This window comes from Podarcis filfolensis (genome assembly GCF_964270895.1).
Source record: "Podarcis filfolensis genome assembly, chromosome: 8".
In the NCBI taxonomy this organism is placed as follows: Eukaryota; Metazoa; Chordata; class Lepidosauria; order Squamata; family Lacertidae; genus Podarcis; species Podarcis filfolensis.
Window position 1 is genome coordinate 55,128,092 of NC_139611.1, and position 13,518 is coordinate 55,141,609.

At 45.5% G+C, this 13,518-nt stretch overlaps 2 protein-coding genes across 2 annotated transcripts in view; one reads left to right on the forward strand and one right to left on the reverse strand.

The window, feature by feature from the left end:
- The first annotated feature begins 22 nt into the window (after positions 1-22).
- Positions 23-10,477, forward strand: PSME3IP1 (proteasome activator subunit 3 interacting protein 1). The gene is made up of 7 exons (XM_083625408.1): positions 23-129; positions 2,436-2,576; positions 5,188-5,286; positions 5,740-5,890; positions 7,749-7,880; positions 8,358-8,425; positions 9,674-10,477. The coding sequence occupies exons 2-7, from the start codon at positions 2,447-2,449 to the stop codon at positions 9,892-9,894; spliced, it is 801 nt and encodes a 266-aa protein (XP_083481534.1). The 5' UTR covers positions 23-129; positions 2,436-2,446; the 3' UTR covers positions 9,895-10,477.
- A 935-nt stretch (positions 10,478-11,412) lies between these two features.
- Positions 11,413-13,518, reverse strand: part of CPNE2 (copine 2) — an 80,348-nt gene continuing 78,242 nt past the window's right edge. Inside the window, exons 15-16 of the mRNA XM_083625229.1 lie at positions 13,044-13,280; positions 11,413-11,992 (exon numbers count right to left, since the gene is read on the reverse strand). Coding sequence (XP_083481355.1) covers positions 11,885-11,992; positions 13,044-13,280 — 345 coding nt within the window. The 3' untranslated portion in view covers positions 11,413-11,884. The remainder of the gene's footprint in view (positions 11,993-13,043; positions 13,281-13,518) is intronic.

The window sequence follows — 13,518 nt, forward strand, 5'->3', positions numbered from 1 at the left end:
GAAGAGGCGGGGAGACCGTGGGGGTAAAGGGGGCGGGGCTGTCATTGGTGCGGCCGGGACTCCGTCCACAAAGGTGGGCTCGGGAGGAAGAGGAAGGAAGGCCCCGTTGGAGGGGTCCATGGCGGAGAGGTGGGTGTCACGGGCCGCCTTCCGGCTCTAGGAGGCCGTTGAGACTGGGGGGAGTGCGGGGATGGTAACTGGAATAGCGAAATTATTTATTAATAATGAATGATAATTAAAATAAGTTATTAACAAGATATTCTATCCTAGTAGTAGTAATAGTAGTAGTGCTGTTATTTATTTATTGCCCGGCACTCACCCTTAGGCCACAGGGCGGGTTACAGCGTTAAAACACAATTTAAAAGCAACTTATGGATGGACCCTCGTCCTTACAGTTTTCTTAAAATCGAATGTCTGGACCCACACAATGAGGATGAATATTATTGATATAATACCGATGAAATGCTGTTGATAGCAATGGCATTGTTTATTAAAGCTACGACTGTACTTTAAAAAATTTAAGCAATATATAAAATTTCTTTAAAAATAAGTTTTCTCAAGGTGGCCTCTAGTTAATGGGATATGCATTTAAGAAGCAACATCTGCAGTTATTTTCAACTTAAAAACAGGATTAAACTTAAAAGCCTTTTGCACTCACTCCCGTAAAAGTCATATTACTGTTTCAGATGGGGTGTAGTTTAAAATCCAGCTTTAATTTCAGTTAAAAGCAGATTGAGATAAAAAGGTTTTTTAAGCTTGCAAGCAAGGAGTGTTACATATGTAAGGCACCTTGTTTGTTTAAGAGGGAACCATTGTGACATCTGTACCTTCCTCAGGTTGTGAACAGTAAGGGGGCAAGTAATTGCACTCATTGCAGCCTTTTTTTCTAACCAGAGGAACATTTTTAAGTGTGAAGGAATTTGAGTGAAATAATTCACATTGATGAGAGGTATTCTAGCTAAAGGGATCTGTAAGGAGCCAGTAGGCCAGCCTTTTCTCAGGTGCAAGCACTGGTTGACTTAATTCATGATTGGAGTCACCTGCTTGCTCAGAACACCTGCATCCTGACATTAAAAACTGCATGCTGGCTCAGCTCCTTCCTTTCATTACAAAGCTGTTTTATCCTGTGTGCAACACCTGCAGATCCATTGCTGAAACTCCAAGGTCTATGTAAGATAAAATAAATTCTGCACTGAAAAATAAATGATGTAAGCAGTGCTGTTTTGTTCAATATATATGTAATTTAGCTCAGCTTCCATTTTCGCATAATGGAGAATAAAATTCTATTGCTGCTCATGAAAGTGAGAGGAGGTGATGGCCACTTTTTTAAAAGGGGGAATTAGACAATTCAGTAGAAAACATGAGGTTTGTCAATAACGACAAGTCATTATGACTATATACTGCTGCCAAGATTTGTGATGGTGTGTCTCTCAATGGTTACTGGGGAGCAAAAGCAGGAGATAGCATTTGTTCCAATAGCCTGATTATTGACTTTCCAGAGGCATCATTGTGTTGGCCATTGTGGACAATGGGATGCTGGACTAGATATGACTTCAGTCTTGTATTGCAAGGCTTTTTAATGCAATTCATATAATATGCATAAAAAAATGGCATGGAGATAGCTGCTATGCAGACCCTGTAAGAGACTAAATGATATCTGTTTTTGACAAATATGTTGTCCTGTTTTGTTGCTGTGAACAGTAAATGGTGTAATTTTACAGGTAATAGTCCTGACTTTTCTGTTAAGAAGGAACTCCTGTTTCTGATTAATGGGGAAAGTGGGAGACAGAATTTAGCATTTCAGTCCATAGAACAGAGAGGGAATGTATCAGGTCCTCCACTAAACTTCCCCCAGGACACTTTGTCTTTTCCATATCTATCGAAGGCAGCAGATGTTTGGAAACTTAGCAACCCTGTGGGGTCACTTCTTCCACAATCCATTTGTGGCAAATGCTCCACATGTCAAGTCCAAGTAGGAAACAGTACCACTTTAGTGCTTGCTATAGGGCATAAACTGCCTCCTTCCTGCCTTCCCGTAATTCATTGTGCTTTGCCTCTGGTCTTCTGAGGTAGGGGGAATTAGCGGTAGTACAGCATAGTAGATGTAGGCAGGGATATTGTAGGCATACTTCTGACTCTAATTTATTTCTCACTGAGACGGTCTACACCAGTGTATTTGGACTGCACCATTGCAGGGTGGGAATTTACCTTACTGAATACTTCTGTGTGAAATGTACCTCCCTCTAGAAAACTGTGTGCCAAGGAGATCTAGCCTAGCCTTCTACCTGAAAACTGGTTTCCTATATGCGTGGATTGGGTTAAGAATTATTTGCATGGCAGTGCACTGCATGGCCAGTTCTATGCCAGAGAGTTCAGTGTGTCTCTATATGTAGGGAATAGACACTGTCCTGCTCCTAACTCTCTTCTCTGCACAGGCTGCTCCACAATGGATGGAGGAGAAGGTAGTGCCGACCTCGTGATTAACAAAAGGTTTGTGTCTGAAGCGGAGATAGAAGAGCGGCGCAAGCGAAGGCAGGAAGAATGGGAGAAGGTTCGGAAACCCGAAGACCCTGAAGGTATTTGACTGTTGATTGGGGAATTGCTGAACAGAGAGGTAGTAGGAGAGCTCAGACTACCATTACAATACCGATCAATCCCTCAAAGCCTGCTCTACCTGAAACTCCTCCACATGAGAGATTGTTAGAAGTTATCCATATTCACTTTTTCCTATCTAGCCACAGGTAGCTTATTTGTTGCCATAGGATATTTTACCTCTAGTGAAATGGGGCCCAAACATCCTTGGCTTCTGGGAGACAGACCTTTTTCAACAGTCTGTAGTACAGTGGTACTTTGGTTCTCAAACGCCTTGGTACGCAAACAACTTGGAACCCAAACACTGCAAACCTGGAAGTAAGTGTTCTGATTTGCAAACCTTTTTCAGAAGCCAAACGTGCTCTGTTTTGAGTGTTACGTTTCTGATTTGAGTGCCACACTTCCGCTTTGAGTGTTACGCTGAGGTCTGCCTGTTTTTGCTATTTTGCGTTTTTGTTTTTGGGACTTTTTTGTTTTGTTTTTGGGACTGTGTGAAACCCAGTTCAACTACTAATTGATTGATTGTGTGACTGTAGTACATTGTTTATTGCTTTCATTATATGGATCAATGGTCTTTTTAGATAGTAAAATTCATGTTAAATTGCTGTTTTAGGGGTTGTTTTTAAAAGTCTGGAATGGATTAATCCATTTTGCATTACTTTCTATGGGAAAGTGTGCCTTGGTTTTTGAATGGACTTCTGGAATGGATTAAGTTTGAGAAGCAAGGTACCCCTGTACAGGGGTACCTTGGGTTAAGAACTTAATTCATTCTGGAGGTTCATTCTTAACCTGAAACTGTTCTTAACCTGAGGTACAACTTTAGCTAATGGGGCCTGCCGCGCCGCCACCACACTTTTCTGTTGTCATCCTGAAGCAAAATTCTTAACACGAGGTACTATATCTGGGTTAGCGGAGTCTGTCACCTGAAGCTTGTACAAAAACAAATTGCAAGAGCTTCTAAGGACTTAGTGGGACAGAGTAGGATCAAACGGAGACTAAAGACTGTTTAGGCATGATTCAAACACTCAGTTGTTACTTTTTAGCACAGTAATGATGAGGAATGTGTTGCAATTTTTGAAGCATTTAATATTTTGTTATGTAAATATTAAAGGAACAGCTCTGTGAAGCAGGTCAGCACTATTTTATTAATGCAGCGGGGGGGGGGGGGTGGAATGGGACATTGAAACTGGTTAAGAGCCATTTGCCTGAAGCAGGGATAGGGAGCCATAGGTTGCCTTTCCATCTAGCCTGACCCCTTCTCCAAGTTCCTCCCCTCCTCCTTTGGCTGAAGAGATCTGTTGCATTCCTGATTGGCAGGAGCATCAGAGCAATGGGGAGTGGTGGAAGTAGCACGGCTGCCCTCTCTTCTCCACCAATCAGATGGGTAGTATCAGGGAGGGGTGGTTGGGTTTACTTTCCCACTCCCTCATTCCAATGGCAATCTTGGTCACTGCAATTTAATTTGAGGAAAAGTGTTGTAGAAATATGAGGTGGACCTTCACTGAGATTGCAGGGAAGGAAGGGGGAGTGGTGTTAGGTGGTGGTGGGTTTAGGTGGTGGTGGGTCCCACCTCCAGTATATGCCCCTTCCTGGCTGCTTTTTGTTTAAGCTTCCATAGCCTAAAGCCACCAAGTGAGTTCATAGCAGATGTGAGATTTGAATCCAGGGTTCTTGCTCTGCTGTTCAGCTTCACAGTCACGTTACTACAGCAGCTTGCTGGGCTGTTAAGGAGCAATGTTTTGGAGGTTCTGTGGTTAGAGCATCTATTTCACAAGCAGAAGGTCCCTGGTTCAACTTCTAGAGGCATTTCCACATAGGACTCACAACAGCCCCTTCTTGAAATCCAGGAGAGCAACAGCCAGTCAGTGTTGACAATACTGAGCTGATGGGCCAATGGTCTGATAGCTTCCTAGGCTTCTGTGCTAATAAGGAGGCAAAATCGGTTGGATATGCTGAGAGGGGCAGCCTTGCACAAAGCAATCTCTTGAAAACAGCAGAGCATAAGGGATGGAGAAGTGACTGCATTTTGCTCCCCCTGTGATTCAGGAAAAGTTCATCAGGGCAAGTTCTTGTTGAGTGTTTGTTCTTGGGGCAACATTTTGATTTGGAGAAGATACATTATTGTTACTCCCATTTGGGTTAAGCTTTTGCATTTATATTGTTGGCCTTGCTATGAATGAGTTGTTTAATCTGCATGCATATTTATACGATGTTTTCCTTACCCTTATTTGTATGATTACAGAAATTTTGTTATGTCTTGTAATTGTGAGTTACTTTGCTGTATTTTATTGTATAAACTTTTCTGAAGTTGGAGCCACCTTGAGCATGGCTTTCCATGAGAGTCAAACAAATTGTTGATGAAACTAAGAGCCACTTGCCTATTGCCTATAGTCAGTTTCAGGTGACAAACAAATGGATCTTCACAGAAGTTGCTTCTCATTTCCTTTTAGTCCAAAAGCGGCTAGCGGGTAGCATCAAGGCTAGTAGACCTGGAATGTCTCTGAGATTATTGGCAAGGCTGTCAGAGACTGTACTGGGAGCAAGTTTTATTTCATAGCGGCCACCTGTACAACTTCTTTCTTCTCCATCTCCCAGAATGCCCCGAGGAGGTGTACGACCCCCGCTCGCTCTACGAAAGGCTCCAGGAGCAGAAGGACAAGAAGCAGCAGGAGTTTGAGGAGCAGTTCAAGTTCAGTAAGTTCCAGTAAGCATCTTTGTAAATCCTGACACAGGGGAGCCGCACTGAACGGCTTCAGTACTTTTTGTGAAAATCCGCTCCTGAGCAAAGCAGGCCCCTATATCTCTGAGCTCCTTGAAGAATTCTGAGAACATGACAATTTCTGGGGGACAAGGAGAAGGAACAGGAGCCTGTCTGCCAAAGTACTGGCAGAAGAGGGGATGTCCTGGTTCCCGTAACGTAGCTGAGCCATTGCTAGCCTGGCTGCCTATCTCTGCACTTGTCTCTAGAGGCTAGAAGAGATCATGTGTTCCTAGCTCCAGAGTTTGGGGCAGAAAGACCTCCTGTTAAAGCACTGCAGTGTCATGTGGATCAGAATAGGAACATGCTCCAGAGGAAGGGCAAGATGGTGCTGGCTTTGCAGCTAAATGGCTTATTCAAGTCTGTTCTCCTGTCGCCTCCTCTTTCAGAAAACATGGTCAGAGGCCTAGACGAAGAGGAGACCAAGTTCCTTGATGAGGTTTCTCGGCAGCAAGCGCTAATAGAGAAGCAGCGGCGAGAAGAGGATCTCAAAGAGCTGAATGAGTACAGAATATCCTTTGCATTGAAGCACTTTCTATTGTAAAGTTGGAAGTAAGAAGGGGCAGGTGGCTTGTTTAGCACTCGGGTGCGGTTTGGGGTGTCTTGGCGATCTGAAGAGCTGGAGCTTAATTTCCACAGCCCATTTCATTTTGTTTACTAGAGCTGTATTCTCGCTTTGCTATGGATGAATTTGAGAACAGAGCTTGTGGGTTTGTTATTCAGGATGTGTTAAACTTCAATAATTTGATCTGGCTGTGAATGAAAACAGGAGGACTCTTGGAGATGTGGCAACAGGTTGGTGACTAGCACCAGGGCCCCCACAACATTTGTTTTGGTGGCCTGCCATTATTTGGGGTCACCTGACCCCTCCACATCCCTTTTGTGAGTTTATTCACAGATCAGAAAGGAATCTTTTTGTGCTTGGCATCCAGGGAATGGGTAAGCATTGCTGGTGACCAGATTTGTAGACTTTTGGAACAGAATTTTTCATCTGGGCTTGAAGCTCTTGTGGCTCTGGTAACTGGGCCGATTCTTCTAAGTGTGGATATCAGGGGTGGGCAGCCTCCAGGTGCTAGGGACTACAACTCCCATCATCCCTTGTCACTGGCTGTGCTGGCTTGGGCTGATAGCCTGGGAGGCTCTAGGCCTTGCTGATCTGTGTGTTGCCCTGTCCATAGTACTTTTCCCAGGCTCTGCTCCAGAGCCTTCCCTCACACCACCCCTTTCTTCCATATCTTTCCCAGCACCCCCCTCCACATTTGAACCCATCAGTTTCTTCACTGAACTTCTCTGGTCTTGACCTGGGAACCATCTCAGAAACTCAAATGTTGACTGCACTGCCTTATGCGGAGTGAAGCCAGTGACCCACCCAGCTTGGTATTCCCCACACTGGCAGACAGGGGCTTTCCAAGGCCTCAGCTGCAGGTCCTTCCCCAGCCCCACCTGGAGATGTTGGAAATTGAACCTTTCATATTGTGTGCTGCTGAGCATGAACTACCAGTTTGTAACTTTACTGAGTTCTTTAATGGGTAAAGTTGGTCAGAGTGACTCATTCTGTGCTTGAATGGTGTGAATTTCACCCCAAGCCCTGTTGGAATAGGGTGGGGTTTGTGTGAGTGTTAACACTCACCCACCCACCCACCCACCCAATATTTCAAGAGGCATGTTTGGTGTTTGAGGCTTTCCACCAGATGGTGCCAGAGAGCTTCCTTTAGCAGTACTGTTGAGCATCTCAAAAAACCCCAAAGCCAGTAATATACATATTTTTAAAAATATAGACAGCATTAGCTTGTTTGGAGGGAGATTATTATCTGCACTTTAAAAAAGCATGCATTTTAAATGGAAAGTTGTATCCAACAAAGTTCTACTCAGAGTAAACATTGAAACTGGGAAGTGCAAGTTCTTAAAGCCCATTAACTTCAGTGGGTCTACTCTGAGTAGGACTCGGATTGGATGCATTGGATGTCACATCTAGCGTGGCCCTATGTAAATGCGGGGAAGGTGCTTCAGGAATGTGGTTAGATTTTTATCTGGGCAGCTGAATGATGCCAATTACTATAAAATCCACTGGTGCTTAATGCGTTTTATAACTGATTTTATTTGAGTAAATAATTACTCAGATAATTCAAATGATTGATTCACTGGTGTTCCTGATGGAAAGGTTTAGAGTCCTGATGGAAAACAAATCCACAAAGATTGGTTTCCTTCTCCTCCTGTGCAGGTTTTAATAAGTGTACACACACTGCCTCTTCTAAGGTATTGGGGTTACTGGTACCCCTGCAGCCTGGCAGGACTGGGACTACAGGCGCCAATGTAAGGGCAAGTTTGGCTGCTCTGGATTTCCTGCACACCCGTCAGTCCTCAGATTCCACTTGATCCTTAACCTTTGAGTCCACAGCACTTTGTCAAAGGTGGGGGTCAGTGCTGACCTGAAGAAGGAAGCAGACAAGAAACTGCCGGCGAAATCAGCAGAAAACAAGAGCAAGTTCTCACAGGCAAAGCTGTTGGCTGGAGCTGTGAAACATCGGAGGTAAGTTCCCAGATGAATGAAGGGCCCTTGTTGATGGAAAGTAAACAAGCTAACCTTTTGAGGCTTAAAATTGACCATCACAATGTGGGGTGTGAAGTGGGGTAGATTCTGGAGTTTAAAATCTCCCAGGCAGAAATATACCAGGCTTTCCCATCTGAATAGGAGATGTAAAGCCCATTGTTATTTTTTAAATTTACTGTATTTACTCGAATCTAATGCTCACCTTTTTTGGCCAATTTACATTGCGAAAATCAAGGTGTGCATAAGATTCTATGGCACATTTACATTTGCCAGCAAATGGTTTCAGGGTTTTGAAAATTGTGGTGTGCTTTAGATTCAATGGCGCATTAGACTCGAGTAAATATGATATTAGTGCTTTTTTGCCATGGCAACTCAGTGACCTACAGAACAACTTGCAGTGCCCCCCCCCCCCGTGGTTCCAGTCCTCTTTTTTGACTTTGCATTGTTTCCTTTCAGTTCAGAAGGTGCCAACAGCGTGAAAAGACTGAAACTCGATCCGGATCCTGACCATGACAAGACTCCAGGTAGGTGTGTTTGCATGGTGGGTTACGCTAGGCCTCGCATCGCCTGCTGTGCATTGGTCATGTTGCCTTCATGAACAGCTAATCAGTCAATTGGGGGGGGCGGAGTGAAGGAAGGGATGCATCCTGTTGCAGAATATTGGGCAAAACCCATGAGGCGGCTTTCCTGGGGAAAAGTGATATTGCAGTGAACCTAAGACGAGCCTGCTGGATCAGGCCAGTGGCCCATCCCGTTCAGCATCCTATTCTCACAGTGGCCAACCAGATGCTTGTAAGCATTACTGCCTCTGACTGTGGAGTGCATATCACTTGTCTTCTCAAAGCAATGGTGATGTCATGAGCTGATAATTCAGTGACCTCTGTCCTAGAGCAATGGTCTTAAGCTGACAGGTTCAGGCTCGCAAGTGGATTGTGTCTGGACACCTCATGGGTAGCAGATGTATATGTATGTAAATGAAAGCTCAGCCCCATGTTGTGAGGGCTTGGGTTAAAGGGCATATATCTTCATGGGGCTATGACAAATTCATGGAGGATAAGGCTCTCAGTGGCAACTGGTCATGATGGCTGGGAATCATCTCCAGTATCTGGGACACTCACTTCCTCTGAATCTCAGTTGTGGGGGAATACAAGCAAGATAATGAAACTGCACCACTGTCCCGCTTGCTGGCTTCCCATCCACAGCTGGGTAGTAGCTATGGGAACAGGATGTTGGATTAACAGGGACTTTGGTCTGACCAGCAGGGCTCTTCTGTTCTGATGGGGGTCCTTGGTCTGTAATGTTTGAAGGTAACTGAAGGAAAGTAATGAAGCAGATCTGTAGCTGAAAGGCCAGCAGCATCAGCTTTGCTCACCGAGGCTGTATTCACATGGCGGTTTATTCTGCTTCCCTGTTAGTTTCATTGTGAAAGTGAGTGCCATAATTTAACTATACACTGTGAATAAGTGCTTTTTAAAATCTGTCCTGAAAACCTTTCCTCTGGCCACACTTTCCATGCCATGCATAACTTTATAAACTTCTATCATGCCACCTCTTACTCACCTTTCCTCTAAACTAAGAAGTTCCAAAAGCCTTTCCCCATAGTGGAATCTCTACATCCCTGTGGTCGTTTTGGTTGCCCTTTTCTGAACCTTTTGAGGTGAGGAGACCAATACCATACACAGTATTCCAAATGTGGTCGCTCCATAGATTTGTATTGGCAGCTTTATTTTCCAATCTTCCTCTCCCAACCCCCCTCCATGGCTCTCTTCCAGAAAAGCCGCCCTGTGTTCCTCTGAGCAGCGGCTCCATGAGCGGCTCTGCCCTCCACTGTCCCTCGGCTGCCGTCTGCATTGGGATCCTGCCGGGCCTCGGGGCCTACTCTGGGAGCAGCGACTCAGAGTCCAGCTCGGACAGCGAAGGGACCATCAACTCCACTGGGAAGATCGTCTCCTCCGTGTTTCGGGGAAGCAACTTCTTTGATGCTCCGCTGTAGGCGTCTCCCCAGCCCCTTAGAAGCATGGGTAGGGATGCTCGTCATTTCTCTGTTTCCATCTCAACCATCCCCTAGACTCGCAACTTCTGTTCTCCTGTCTCCTTTATTTTCCAGAGAATACCAAAATAATGTACTGAATCAGTCTTTGTGCGTGTCTCTCTTCATATCCCCTGTCCTCCTCTCTGCTCTAAGACTTGTGTTCAGTTTGGGAGGGAGTACAGATTGGGGGAGACACACATCTTCAATATCCAGAAAAGCATCCACTGTACCAACAGCAACAAAAGACTTGAGGCTTCTGAGGTTTACAGATGAGGACAGGAAATTCCTTGTATTTTTAAAAAGATTCCATGAATGAATAGATTGTTCGCTGGGGGTGTTCCAAGTTGGTTTTACAAAGAAGCGTTTTTAGGGTGTAGCTGTCTGGCAGGTGCTGACATATGGGTTGGCTGGCTCTCGCTCTTTAGTTTTTAAGTATTGGTTTTGTTGTGGGGAGAGTGCAAAATCAAGCAGATGGTAATGTGGATTGTCATGACACTGTAACGACGTTTTAGTGTTGCATCTGATTAAAGAACTCCTCAATGCATTATTATTTTTACCTTGGAGCTTGCCATCTCTATTCACTTCTTATGCCTTACTTAGCTGTTTTCTCTTCAATGGAGGCTCCTGACCAGGTGTATCTCAGGTGCCCAAATTCCTTGTCAAGCAGTATGTGTGTGGGCATCTTCAGGTCAGCGTTTGTCAACCTAGTGCCCTCCATATGCTTTCAACCACAGCTCACATCAGTGTTGGCTTGGGCTGATGGGAGTTGTAAGCCAGGACACCAGGTTGGCAAAAGCACTTGAGCAAACTTGGAAGCTTGACTGTACTTAATCTTCTGCAAATTGCATGTATTTTATGGGATACTGCAGGGTGTCAGCAACTTGAACCTAAGCCATCATTCAAGGAAATGATGGAGAATAGAATTAAAAGCTGCTACCTGCCAATGCTGTGTGCTTGGGCTTAGCAGCATGACTCCATCACACTTTATTTTCCCCAGTACTTTTTCCTCACTGTTGCTATGAGCAGTTAAGAAAGTGAAGATTCTTCCTAAACACAGGATTATATAATATGGGAAGCTTGTGCTGTGGCAAATTTGAGATTCGGATATTGTGGATTTTTGTTAAAATGACAGAGAGCAGAATGGTGTAGCGCCAGAGAGAAAGTGGAGGAGGAGGAAGCAAGCAGCAAAGCCCAGGAATTGTGTGGGATGAAGCAGAAGTTGCTTCCAGGAAGCAGGGAGGTTTGGGAGACAGGTTTGAAAAAATTAAGTGTGTGTATGTATATGCCTATGTGTGCTATGCACATACTGGCCACACTTGACACTAGCATACACACACAAGGACTGGCCAAGAGGTTATGGTCCTCGAGTTTGCCATCCCTGTTCTAGGCCACTGGCTACAGGTTCCTATTGCTGTCTCGCCTGTCAAACCTGAGTTGCAGAGCTCCAAACCGACCACACCAGGGTTTCATGAAGCTGCAAAGAGTCCATGGTTGTTTATTAACCTGAGTATAACAAATATAACATGTACACAGTATAAAAATGAACATTGAGCATGAGAAGTATGACACATCCATGAACTGTCCACATTTCTTTGGGCAATGGGATATCAAGAACTTCACGGCTTGGAAAGTTCTGGGCGTAAAAATTTTCCTCTCATTCCACAAAAAAAAAAATCATACAAAGTACATTCAAATACTTAAAAGTTGATTCTCAGGGCTGGGAAGGGAAAATGTCCTGCATTGACAACAGTTTCCTTGGCCCAGGAATCTCAGGCCTGGTGGCTTCCCATGTTGCACTTTTGGGGTGGTCAGGGCTCTTTGTTGCGTCTCTTAAATTAAATCATCTTAAATCAAAAAGTACAAATTGTTTGAAACCACATAAGACATGCAACCGTCTGCCATCGACACGTTTGGGGCACATGCAGGCAAAGAACAGTTTGTAGGCTGGGCCCTAGGCAGGTTCTGAGTTGATGGGCGGCAAGTTCTGGTGCTTGAAATACTGTACCACTTGTTGCGGCAGCTCCGCCAGGACAGCTTTGGCCAGGGTTTCCTTCGGTGCCTGAAAGAAGAAAGCCAGTGCAGTTCAAGCTTCTCCACCATGAAATAAAATAAATACTGTATTTTTCGCTCCACAAGGCACACCGGACCATAAGGCACACCTAGCTTTTTTTTGTGGCTGGGGGAATCAAGAAAAAAATCTTACCCCCCCCCCAAAGAGCAAAGAAGCCAAGACAGCGAGCGGGATCCATCCCGCTCGCTGTCTTGGCTTCCTCTTTAGCCGCGCGCAACCTCTCCAGCCGGGAGAGGCTGTGCGCGGCTTCATATTTAGCCGCGGGAAGCCTGAGCTTCTCCAGCCCCCAGAACAGGTCCGGGAGCGGCGGCAAGGTTGCGAAGCCTTTGGAGCGCAGTGCAAGTTCCCGCTGCGCTCCAAAGGCTTCAGGGATAGCCGCCTGAAGCTTTTGGAGCGCAGTGGGAACTCACGCTGCGCTCCAAAGGCTTCGGGTTCCTTTTGCTGAAGCCAGGAGAGTCTTGCTCCCTCTGCGCTTTGGAGGCTTCGTGTTGCTATCGCTGAAGCTAAGAAGCCTGCATTCGCTCCATAGGACGCACACACATTTCCTCTTAATTTTTGGAGGGGGAAAAGTGCATCCTATAGAGCGAAAAATACGGTAAGTAGATAAGTTTCAGGCTTTTCACTGAAGCCACTTCACACATTCAGCCGCTGCCGCGATATCAAAGCAACGTATAACTATGCCTGTTTTCTGTATCCTGAAGGCATCCACCACGGAGTCGTGGTCAGTGGAGTTGGTAGGGTTAGGCCAGCCTTCCAGATGTTTTGGACCACAATTCCCATCAACCCTGGCCGATATGGGAGTTGCAGTCCAAAACGTTGGTCTGACTGAGCAGAAAGCAGCTTCATATATCTGTTTAGTGACCCTAAGACAGGCAGTATGTCTCAGTGGTGATTTAAGAACAGAAGACAAACTTTTCTGGACTTAAACAAACGTTAACCTAAGCCAGCATCCCAAAAAGTCCACAGCTTATGGTGAAGGGCGGGTAACAAATAAATAAAAATAATAGCACTTAGGGCTGGCAAAGCCTTTCACACTCACACTACGGAATTCCCGGAAGGGCACAAACTGGACGATGTCACGCACAGCCTCCTCTCCCGTGTAAGACCGGACCACGCGGCTGTCTCCATCCAGGAACTCCATGGCTGCGAAGTCCGCGTTCCCCACTCCCACGATGATGATGGACATGGGCAGCTTGGAGGCTTGCACAACGGCATGCCGCGTCTCGTCCATGTCACTGATGACGCCGTCGGTGATGATCAAGAGGATGAAGTATTGCTGAAGAAGCAGGGCGAAAAATCAAAAAGTCAAACAAGTTCCAGGGTATGGGGACATGGGTGGAGCCTGGGCAGTTTGAGATGATGAGCCAGGGGATGGGACAGTCCTGCTCAGCTGCAAGGAGGGAGGGGCACCTGGCCTGACACTGGAACATTGGTGTCAGTAAGGCCAAAAGAAATGTGTGTTGTGGTGATTCAGTGGGTTGGCGGGGGAAGATGGAGATGGCTCACATCCAAAG

Coding starts and splice junctions, on each gene's coding strand:
- PSME3IP1 (XM_083625408.1), top strand. CDS start 2,447: ATGGATGGAGGAGAAGGTAGTGCCGACCTCGTGATTAACAAAAGGTTT. Junction 5,891..7,748: donor GCATTGAAGCACTTTCTATT/GTAAAGTTGGAA, acceptor TTGAGTCCACAG/CACTTTGTCAAAGGTGGGGG. Junction 8,426..9,673: donor TGACCATGACAAGACTCCAG/GTAGGTGTGTTT, acceptor GCTCTCTTCCAG/AAAAGCCGCCCTGTGTTCCT.